We start from the raw sequence: 11,796 nt of genomic DNA, 5'->3' as shown, positions 1-11,796 counted from the left end.
TTTTTTGCCCCAGTATATTTTTAACCCAAGCTTGCAAAACAGAGAATGGATCAGAAAAAGCAGCTCTTGTCCAAATGTGGCCAAGCCTGGCCTGCTGCTTTGTGCTTCTCCTCTAATCCTGACTGCTGCAGTTGTCTTACCTTTTACACTCAGTAGCTCAAAGCACGTTTTACTGCTGGAGACGAAAGAGTTTGGAAATGGAGCAGGGAACAGGAGAGAGGTAGAAAAGGGAGATGGCAGAGGAAAAGGAGATTGGAAGCACAAGGATAGGATTTTACTGTGACTTTTGCCTCTTTTCAAGTGTAACTCTGTGGTTTCCTGATGGATAACAGGTGTATGGGAACAGAAGTGGTTCTGTAGGGATGATGCCAGTTTGAGTTTAAGTAGAGGAATGTAGAGTTGAAAGAACAGGCTAGCCCCACAGGTGCAGTCTGAGTTTTGAAGTATGCAGTATGTTTTATCTGCACACTGCTAGACCATAAAATGTTTGCAGGGTGCTATAAGATCCGTAGAAAAAGACTCCAGTTGTAACTGATAAGGCAGAAAGCAAGCAGGACAGATTAATGGCATTGCTATTTAAGGAACCAGTAGGTTTGATAGGAGAATGTGTTGTATTTTATGACTTTGTGAAGAGTAACCTGTACTATACACTGTGGGAGGGGGTTGAGAGGGAGGAGACGGGGCGACATAGCAGAACGGAGGTGGGAGAACAGAGGTGTTATCTTGGAATATGATATGAAGCTCTCCCCATTCCTGCAGTTCCAGATCTAGAACTGAGTTTAGTCTTGAGCACATGAGTAAAATGGATTGGGCAGGGTACCTGGGAGAGTATTATATTGGTAAGAGCACCAGTGCTTTCGACTTGCATCCTTGTTCATAGATGTGGCTGATCTCTGCTCTCAACCATTGTTTGTCCTAGCAAAAAGGACAAGCTCTTCTTACCTAAATAGGAAAAGTGACCTGCTCCTCATTTTCTACACCTGCTTCAGTCTAAGTTCCTGTTGTTGAACATAAATACGCAGTTCCAGTCATCCAGTATTTCATGTGAAGTCTTATGCCTTGTACAGCTCTAATGGTACTTCTCCATTTCTACAGAAAAAAGCCTTTTTTTAGCATCTTTTAGAATTGCATGAGCTACTTCTGCAACTGTATGCAGCTGCTGTTTTCTGCTAGACAGAACAGCTCTACCTTTCCTCTTCCTTCACCTCTGCTTTGTAGCACTAGGTTTTGCTGTTGATCCATTCCAACTTTGCATGTGTTTCCAGTACGATGATCTGGTCTTTTTCAGGGTGGGCTTTGCTGTTGGCTCTTGAAATGCACCTTGCATGTTTCCAATTAGATTGCTAATTGGCATGTGAAACAAGCCTGCTTCCTAATAAACATAGTAATGATGTTTCTATCCTGATAACTTGTCTTTCAATATCTTCCTTTATATGGAAATATTGACTCTTGTATAGGTTTCTTTGAATAATTCTTATTCTGTCTGCATGATTAAACTTCCTAAAAAGTTCTTGCATCTGATGAGGTCTGCTACCTTAGCCCTTTCTGGGGAACTGTCTATCAGAAAAAAAACTAAATTATTTCATAATTCTCAGCTGCTTCTTTCAATGATGTACATAAGCAATACTTGGATTTCCAGTTTCTCTTTAGTAGCATTACATACTTAAAAAGTTGTTTTTAATCTGTATGATTAAATAGAAATTTGTTAGGGATGCTGTTAGAATACTCCAGTATTCTTGCTGCACTATCATAAAATTATTAAATTTTTAGGACATGCACAGTATCATAGCTATCAGTTCCAATATCACTTCACCACGTAACATGTATACTTTTTCTTCATTTATATTTCATTAAGTTATTGAAAATAGCATGCAGTGACAACTCTTTGTTCCCCAGTTGTACAGGGTTCCAGACACATGCTGTGTCTTATATTCAGGCAGCACCCAGTGTGTGGTACCCAAACCTTCGATGCTCTGATGTTAATAAATTGACTTTGTCCTTCTCCCTGGGAGGTGAGAACGGGGAAATCCCAGCCAAGCTGTGAGTTGTTTGAACTTCAGAATTGAGTTGAAAATGGTGTAAACAATAAGAAATATTTGTGGCCTCAAAATATGGAGTCAGATGTTGATTCCTGACCATAGGACATGCAGTGTTTGAATAACAGGCTAAGATAAGATTTTATGTTGGCTGGACTGACGCAAAGCATTCTTATCATGAGAGACTTAGTCTCCTGCTAATAGATTTTCAATCATTCAGAAAGAGTCAGTTTTGCTTATATAAGTCTGAACTTTGCTCCTTGTGGAGAGCGTAAAGTCTGAAAAATGTTAAAATAAACCAGGAAATGCTGAACTGGCTCACACCAAACTGAATACTGGGGGTAAATCGGTGCCTGAAAAACCAACTCGATGGGTTCGGAAGAGGAACGAGCATGGGCCGAGTGAGCAGGGCGAGCAGAATGTTGCAGAAATGACTGCTTTCAGACTGGAAGCTGCACGGAGCTGAACAGCAGGGGCTGGGAGGCACTGCCTGGCACCGTCCGCCTGTGCCAAGCAGCATTACTGCTTCTCCTGTGTGTGCTGCAGCCGCTCTCCAGACCACGGCCGGAAGCGGAAGTGCGGATTGCAGAGGAACGTGGTCCCTCCGTAGGATGAAACCTGGCCGCCTGCCCGTTATTACCTTTTGCAAGACTGACTGTTTTTGGTTTCGGTCACATTGACTGACAAGGAATGTCAGGAATTCTGCTGAACGTGTTTCAAATGGAAGGGCAAACAATAGGTCTTTCATTCAAGTATAACAGTTATAAAAACTCCTGCATGAATTTAACTTGTTCTGGTGGTGCTGAGTTGGAGCTCGTAGTTTGTCTACACCATTTTGGCCTTTGTTTCTTCTCTGTGTTAAGGCTCTTACTGAGAATGGAATGTGGGATCTGCCTTTTCTAATCTGGAGTTGACATCATTTTTGAAATACTTGTAATTAAGCTGTACCACTAAAAATGATTTCTTGCGATTGCAAATGCAAGCTCACCAGTTTTTCTTCTGTGAGGCAAGATTGTTCTTCATCTGCTTTGTCCCAGTGCTTTGCCTTGAACTGCATGGTACACATGCTTGGAAAACACATGCATTAATGATTCTTATTAGTAATTCAGCCTTTGAGCTCTGTCCCAGGAGATCACTGCAATGGAAAAGCAATGGTAACAGTTACTAGCACTGACAGTGACAGAGGCACTGAATATGGAATTGAGATTGTAGTGCCTTAATAATGATTCTTTTGCACTTGTTGTCTTTGCTCTGCTTCAACACAGTAAGTCCATTCATTCCATTTAACACTCTTTTATGAAGCTGTACTACAAGTTTGCCAGTAGTGTTAAGAGCAAGTCAGACAGTGAATATGCACTGTGGGATGGAACAGCAAAAGAAGATGATTTGCTTTTTAACAGGCGTGAAGTTACAGTGGGTATAACACCATGTGGGTTTCATCCAGCTCCAGTGTCCTGCTGCAAGTTGCATATTCCTGAGGCAAACTGATTTCCCTGGTCTGCCTTCCCCACCTCTAGTGATTTGTGGCCTGGGGATTTCTTGAACCTGTACCTGTATTTTGTATGTAAATGCATGGAGATGTCTTCTGAGAATTCATGTATTTCTTTTAAAATCTATGTAAAATGGTAGCAGTTACATACTCTGGCAAAAATTTCCAAGTTCACCTCCCTGTGTGTTGTGTGATCAACTGCCATGTAGTTTTGATTCTTGCCAGCTAATTTTGTCTGATGTAGTCCATTTTTTTTTCTGATCAGAAGCTGTGAACAATCGCTACCTACAGCTTTCTTTGTTTGGTGCATGCTATCAGGTTTGTCACTAACCTGCTTCCTTTCCTGCTGAAGTGCCTGAGTCTATTAACTGCTCTTTGGGCTGAGAACAGGCTGTTAGGAGCAACCTGCTTGTGTCCTTCTCTCTGCGTTCCAGTTTTATTATATGCATTTTGAGATGATGAACCCAGATTGTGTGCAGTACAAGGGATGGATTTTACGCAGTGAGATGATGTTTCCTGTTTTGTTTTCTAGGTCTTTTATAAAAATTCTTAATGTTTGTTTTAGTTCCTACTGCTGCTGTTACTTTAACTACTTCAGAATCTTATTTCAAAGTGAATCCCATTTTCACAACCTGTCATCTGTGGGATGTTACTACTCTGTGCTCTCTTGAACTTGCATGCTTTCTTTTATATCTCTTCTTGGTGAATCTCTTGTGCTTGTTTAATATCTCCTCACATAAATAATAATTGCAGGAAAGTCTTGACACTGCAGGTGTTTCTCCCTTTCTTAACTTAGAGGTACTTGGAATTTTATCAGTAAACTTGTTCATTTTTATGTTTTAAAAAAGTTAATAGTATTTTCACAATGTTTAGATCATACAGTTATTTGCAGAAATCAAAATTATGTGTGGAATTAACAACAAGAATGGCAGTTTTGTTTTGATTCCCATTGAATTAATTTACCCAATCTTTTGCAGTTTTGTTGCTAGAGAAGATGGAACATGATGACATTTGCAATAAAACTTTGAAGATTACAGATTTTGGTCTGGCTAGAGAATGGCACAGAACTACCAAAATGAGTGCAGCAGGGACGTATGCATGGATGGCTCCAGAAGTTATCAAGTCCTCCCTGTTTTCTAAAGGAAGTGATATTTGGAGGTAAGAAGTTGATCTACTATAAAGACTATATTCAGTAGAAGTAAGCTGAGGTTTTTGAGTGAATTTCTATTTGAATTTTTTTCCTGATGGATTCCTAAGTTATCTCAGTATACGGCAGGTATAGATAAGAAAAACATTAATTTTTCAGCATCTACTTCTACTTCTGATCTACCTTTAGTTACTCATGACTTAAAAGTTTGAAAGAAAGAGAGGGAAAATAGCAGAAAACCATATTTTTGGAAAGAAAGCAAGATTCATTAAGAGAAACCCTTAAAAATCTGTTGGTTAAGTAACTTATCTTGGATATTAGTATGAAGAGTGATATGCTCTTTATATACTACCATGTGATTGATCAGTAATGGTATGTTTGCTTCAAATCAGATGGCTGAAAAGTCTCATTCTATATAAAGAAATGGGACCATCCATCCCCTTGCATGCCTGTTTAATAAAAAAAACAAACACGGCAAACCAGGACTTCATCAGATGTTAACTGAAGTTTATACTGCTTTCTAGGAATCTAAAACGTGATCATGTGTAAAATTAAACAACTGTTTTTTAATCTGCATAGAGATTTTGCTTCGAGTAACTGTAGTGAGAAGAGAGTGTTCTCATAAAATTATTTTAAGGTGTTTTCTAATTTGGAAAGTGCATACCTCACTATGTTAAGTTTGTGAGTTTCTCATTAAAGGCATTTTGATGGATCAGATAAATAATATCGTTGTCAGTACTGATGATGTTTTTGAGTGATGTAGTATGGGATACATGTAGTGAAGAAAGGTATTTCAGGGGAATAGTCGCGATTGCACTATAGCCTTTAAAAGCTGCAATGCCTCGCTCTGAAAAGCCTCCATTTACTTTCTTTTTAAAGTGTTTTCTCTGAGAATGATCTAAGGAAGCTATTTGGGGAAGAAGGGGAGGACTTCAATCTGTTTTTTCATGCCTTTTATGCATGCTCTGTGTTGCATAGTTCTTAAATATGGTCTCATTTTGTATAGATGCTTGATATTCTACAGCATGAAGTAACATTTTTGGTGTTCTCAGGATGATTCTGTATCTGCACTACTGTTTCGTGACACCCATTTGTCTGCAACTGATTTTCAGCATGTTGTTTACATCAGTTTGAGTTGATGACCAGTTCAGAAACATCATTGGCTTCATTCTTTTTTCCATTCTTTCTTCCTTTTTTTTTTTCCTTTTTCTTTTGCGGGGTGGAGTTTGGGCGTAGGCGTTTTCCCTAATCAGCTGTATTCCATGCTTAATTACAGGTCCTGTCCAGTCTTGTTGCTGTGATTTTAGGTATCTGAGGGGGTATGCTTTGGTGCAATTATTTTATATTCTGCTGCAACATTAGTTTACATTTTTGGAACCTACAGTATTTCTCTTCTTCGCCTTCTCTCCTGCACGCCTCTCTTGTAAAAATGTAAGTATTTAGTTCAATGATGGACTTGTAACAGGAGAGGTTTTTAAGTAGAAAGGCTCTGTTTTACAGTATAGTTAAGTCCTTCTTGGCTTCTAAAGATTTTCTGCTTACTGCACCTCAATCTGTTCTGTTGCTTATCTTTACTCCTTCTTTAAAAGGCAAACAAATAATATTGCAGATCTAGTAGTACTCCAGTTGTTGGAGTGCTTTTTATTTTAAAAACATTCAGATTACAAATGTAAGTATGGGTCTCTCAAAGGCAAGAATATATTTAAGAAACGGTTTAAACTGAAGTTATGCGTATTGAGTACTGAGTTTCCACAAGATGTCTCTAGACCACTTGTTAAAAATAAACAATTCTGAGCAGTTGAGGCTGCTCAAATATGATTGCATTTGCAAGCAGCATTCCAGAATCAGACAGTGCTGGGGTTTGTTATGGCAGGGTTTTCATGCTGTCTTGCAGGCAGCATTTTCTCAGGTGTCATCCTAGGTAGCAGAGTGTGTTCTTTCTAGGCCCTGAACTTGTATCCTTCTGCTTCACAAGCCTCAATTTTAACTACTGTTTTGGGGAATCTGGAACTATATACAGAAATAACAACAAAGAGGAATTCCACTTTTCCACTCCTATCTTTCCGTCATTTATTGCATATTTCAGTCTTGGTATGTCAGTCTTAGGTAAGAAGCCTGAAAGTGCAAGTTCTCAACAAAATCAGAAAGCTCGTGCTGAATAGCTGCCTTTGCCTGGCATGTTCGTATACTCCTTAAAGGGATTCATGTGGCAGTGCATAGTGACCTCTGCTTTAGAAGACGAGTTGTAAAGTAAAAGAAACTTTGAGAACTTTAATTACCTCCATTTTGATCAGCTTTTAAAAAACATTGAAACAGCAAGTTATTGCTGGAATGACATATAGAAAGAAAGGCTTAGATCACATTGGACAGCAGGAGAATAAATTTTAGTGGTCAAATTGTTTAAGGAACAACTTACTGAAAGCATTAGTTTGTGACCTTAATGTATAATTTGAGTGTATTGTGCCTGTATATTTTTTTTTTTGTAGTTCTTTGGTGGTTGTTTTTTTTTTTCCCCTAAGATGTAAAAGGAGATGGGTTTTACTCCTTACTCTTACAAATGCTATTTCTTAGTACCTCAGCCTGTACTCATAGAATGACTGTATGTGTGCTGGTGAAATTTAATGCACAAAGTAGCAACTTCCATTTTTGAGTAATAAGTAGTGGTTGTCCTGGATAATGACTAACACCTCCCAAAAACAGGAGGACTAGAATCATCTGTAGAATTTCACCCCAGTCCATGCTGGCTCTTTGAAGTTAAGACTACCTTCCCTAAAAGAGGCTAAAGTGTTACAATCACCTTTTTGGCACTCTGGAAAACTACTGACTGTTAATGGCTAAAACTGTAAATGTAACAAAAATTAATGGTGTCTTTTATGAAAGATGATTTCTTTTTATTATGGTTCTGATTAACTTTAGAATTCATGCTAAAATAGATATAGAATAGTCTGAACCAGGGAATTCCTTGAATGAAAACCAAGCTTCACTTCCTGGGAAAGTGTAAGATTATTTTTAAAGCTTTATCTAAATGCACAAATGAAACAATCTTTAATAGAATTTTTCCATCATATATAAAACTTCAGAAAATATCATGCTTATTATTGTCAGAAGTACAACTGTTTTAAAATGAAATTGGTCTTTGGAGTTTGAGCATATGAGTGGATGTATAGATTAGACTGAAAAAAAAGTGGGAAATGATCAAGAATCCTAAGACATTTTTTACTTTTATTGTTTATTGGAATAAACAGTACTTCTTAGCTTTTAATTCACCGTTAGCCCTGTGAATTCATTAATTTCCTGAAATTTTTGTGATGGCTAAAATTTCCAGATGAACAGAACTTAAACAGAGTGCTGCTATTTAATTCAAATTGCTTCCTATGTAGTTACTACACATGTGAGAAATATGTTCTGTTTGTGCTGAAATTACGTAGTTTACTGGTTTTGTTTCTTTATTTACTTATTCTCAAGTAGTACAAGGTCTTGCACAGCGCTGAATGACTTTCAGGAAGAAGGCAGTGATAGTAAAATATCACTGGTTATATTCTTCTGCTTGTCACATCTGCTGTAGTTGGGGTTATACTTATAGTACTTGGTGGTACTAGGTTGGGGACATGGAAAGAGTGTTGGAGATTAAGGAGTCCCTAGCCCTTACCTCTCTCTCCAGTGCCATGTACATTTCTCAGATAAGTCCACCTTAAGCTCACATACTAAAGAGAGAAATTCCTCCTTCCACAGAAATCACTGAGACTTACAACTTTCTCTGTCGAATTGGAATAGGAGATCTAAAATAAAAGCAACTAGCATGCTGTTCCAGTGTTTTGCTGGGGGTTGGGTCATTTAAGCAAACACTGGATATGCAATCCCAAAGACAGTAAAAACAACACCTGGCTTTTCATCTAGATTGGAAAGCATAGCAGAAATTCTTATGGTTACTGTTGCTGCAATAGGAATGTCTATGATTGTTGATTTCTATATATGGCAGTAAGAAAAGATCTCACCAGCACTTTTCACAGGAGACAGCGCTATTTTTCTTTCCCTATATAGGGAAATTAGTTGTGTGTGTAACTTTCTCAATCTTGTCAGATTTGTAGGAAGAGAAAAATTAAAAGGCCTTTATATAACAAAGAAGGGATTAGATATGCTGGGTTTTAGTTTGTTTTAATTAGGAAAAGAGAAAAGGCAGGTAGAACCATAGCATCATAGAATAACTCAGGTTGGAGAAGACCTTAAAGATCATCAAGTCCAACCACAACCTAACCATACTACCCTAACTCTAACAACACTCCGCTAAATCATGTCCCTGAGCACCGTATCCAAACGGTTTTCCCTGGGGAGCAGTGCTTAACAACCCTTTCTGTAAAGAAGTCTTTACTGATATCCTGATAAATTTACCCTGGCACAACTTAAGGCCATTTCCCCTTGTCCTGTCACCAGTGAGAAGAGACCTACTCCGCTCTTGCTGTAAGCACCTTTCAGATAGTGGAAGAGAGCAATGAGATCTCCCTTTAGCCTCCTTTTCCCCAGACTGATCATCTCCAGTTCCTTCAGTCTCTCCTCATAATGCATATTCTCCATGCCCTTCACAAGCCTTGTTGCCCTTCTTTGGAGCTGCTCCAGCGCCTCCATGTCCTTTCTGTATTGAGGTGCCCAAAACTGAACACAGTACTCGAGGTGAGGCCTCACCAGCACATCTAGGAAACTGAAATGTTTGGAAAGGTGTCTGGCCTGAATGCTCTGCTGAGGTGGTGGGGTATTTTTTGTTCTTTTGTTTGACTTTGGTGGAGAAAGGGTCACTTGTTTTCCTCTGGTTCAAACTTCTTGTCCTAACTGAGATTTATGTGACACTAGTGTTTATAGAGAAATGACTTCAGGTTATATTTCGAGTCCTTGATGTCCATATTTTTTTAGCTAGCATGTGATAGGATAGGATTGCAACTAAGTCATATTGAATTTGGTTAGTTGCTATTGGAGCAAAGGTGCGAGATGACTGAAGTGGAGTCAAGTCTTTAAGGCATTCACTTTGACATGGGAAATCATCAAGAATTTCAGTACATGGTTGAACACATACTTGTTTGTTCTTGATTAAATAAGGTGTCAGTATTCTGAAAAATAACCATTTAAAAATTACTTTTTGTAGTTATGGAGTGTTGCTGTGGGAACTGCTTACAGGAGAAGTTCCTTACCGTGGCATTGATGGCCTTGCTGTGGCTTATGGAGTTGCTGTCAATAAGCTTACTTTGCCCATTCCATCCACTTGTCCTGAACCATTTGCAAAACTAATGAAAGGTATATGTGTTTTTTTTTCTACCTATTTATTTAAATAATTAGGGGTTTGGGGTATGTATCCTTGGCTGTAATAGTCATAGGATTCAACATAAACACTGTATTCGATAATGCAGTGCATATAAAATAGTTTGTTCTTTTCGAGACAGTCTGGTGTAACAGGCTATTATATGCTTCTGCACAAGTCATGCAGCATTGAAGTATATCACTTAAGTTTTTCAGTGGTCACAGAATATACTTTTTCCCTAATTTTAATGATTTGTTCTTACACTCAAATTGCATTAATTTTCCTAAAATATGGATCAGTGCAAGATAAATATGATAAATTCCCAAAGGGAAGAACTGAAAATAGTATTTTCTCATTGCTTTTTTGTGAAAGTAAAAAATGTTGACATGCTTGAGAGAAAAAAACTCTTGCTCACTAATGGCTTTTTCCTTATGTGTAATCTCTTTACCTTTTGATAAATACCTTTTCTATGTAGTACTGCTAGTTCAGCTATTTGAGATCCTAAAGACTGAGGTGAAAAAATCTGACTACTAACTAAAAAGTCTTGAATACAGATAGGTAGATATCACTTAGGGAAACAGAACTAGGGAAGCCTTGCAGAAGAAGGTTATAGTGCATTATAGTTTAAAGTAAAACAGCAAGTAACTGGAAATTCATTTTATTCTTCAAAAAGTTTTATGTACTATTAAGCACTGATGGGATTCTAATAAATTCTAGAATGCTGGGAACAGGACCCTCATATCCGACCATCATTTGCCATAATTCTTGAACAGCTTACTGCCATTGAGGGGGCAGTAATGACTGAAATGCCTCAAGAATCTTTCCATTCCATGCAAGACGACTGGAAATTGGAAATTCAGCAGATATTCAATGAATTGAGGACCAAGGAAAAAGTAAGTTCATTTTCCATTTGCATGGCAGTGAAGGAATGGTGTATGTGTTGTGATGCAGCAGACTTAGATATTTGAATTGTGGCTTCTCAAAATAATGCTAGAAACCTGATTTAGCTAGTGAGACACAAGTGAGAGGATAAACTACATGGAGAAGATTTATTCTCATTAAAACAAGTTGTTACTTTAATTATCTATTTTTGTTAGTGAATGTACTATTCTTAAATTCCATTAATGTTTCTCATCAGTATTTTTTTTTTGACAGCGCTTTAACCGACTTGCAGCAAGCTTACTTAAGAACAAAAGGTTTTATTATTGGTTTTTGTGAATTGCAGACAACTTGCTTTTCTCCATTTTTCTGTAACCAAATCAGTGCAGTTCTGTATGCTGAAACTGTAATTAGAGGTACCTCAGTTGAATAAAAATGTTAAGTTTACTAGGAAGCAATATTATTGTAGTGAGTGAGGGTTATGGTGTGATTAGCTCACTCAGAAATACAGTTGAAAAAGCAACATATGCCACCGGCTTTCCCAAAGAAAATGGTTTGCAGATCAGGCTTATAGACTTTTTAGAGTGTTGTTTTTTTCCGGAGTATTTGAATGCATCAAATCAAATGCATTATCAAACAAACCAGAGTTTATTTACCTAATTTTTATAGCCGCTGCAAGTTTTCGTGGTTTTTATTTCCATAAATTCAAAATGGTTAATAGCTATGAGTAAATCACAGATTTTTTTTTGAAATCACTCTTAATTATCTCCATTTTAACATAAATGATCTAATTTAATTGTGCTTTTGAGCGATAGTAGCTGGCCAGTCAATTCTTCTTCCGTTTCATTTAGAAACTAGGGCAGTACCAAATGTGAAAACTTACTCTGATGGACGTGTAAGAGGATTTTATTAACAAACATTGTCTTTAATCTGCTAGACTTGTCTCCTACTTTAAAAA

The 11,796-nt window shown here is 37.7% G+C and overlaps 2 protein-coding genes across 2 annotated transcripts in view; one reads left to right on the top strand and one right to left on the bottom strand.

Moving 5' to 3' along the window:
- PCNX2 (pecanex 2) overlaps positions 1 to 3,093 on the bottom strand; it is a 172,407-nt gene extending 169,314 nt beyond the window's left edge. Inside the window, exon 1 of the mRNA XM_031552196.1 lies at positions 3,025 to 3,093. Within this exon, the coding sequence (XP_031408056.1) occupies positions 3,025 to 3,093 (69 nt within the window). The remainder of the gene's footprint in view (positions 1 to 3,024) is intronic.
- Positions 3,094 to 4,485: 1,392 nt separating this feature from the next.
- MAP3K21 (mitogen-activated protein kinase kinase kinase 21) overlaps positions 4,486 to 11,796 on the top strand; it is a 25,723-nt gene continuing 18,412 nt past the window's right edge. The window contains exons 1-3 of the mRNA XM_031552420.1: positions 4,486 to 4,683; positions 9,807 to 9,955; positions 10,677 to 10,852. Coding sequence (XP_031408280.1) covers positions 4,520 to 4,683; positions 9,807 to 9,955; positions 10,677 to 10,852 — 489 coding nt within the window. The 5' untranslated portion in view covers positions 4,486 to 4,519. The remainder of the gene's footprint in view (positions 4,684 to 9,806; positions 9,956 to 10,676; positions 10,853 to 11,796) is intronic.

This window comes from Meleagris gallopavo, chromosome 2 (assembly GCF_000146605.3).
Source record: "Meleagris gallopavo isolate NT-WF06-2002-E0010 breed Aviagen turkey brand Nicholas breeding stock chromosome 2, Turkey_5.1, whole genome shotgun sequence".
In the NCBI taxonomy this organism is placed as follows: domain Eukaryota; kingdom Metazoa; phylum Chordata; class Aves; order Galliformes; family Phasianidae; genus Meleagris; species Meleagris gallopavo.
Note: the sequence above shows the minus strand (reverse complement) of the source record. Positions and strands in the feature narration are given on the sequence as shown.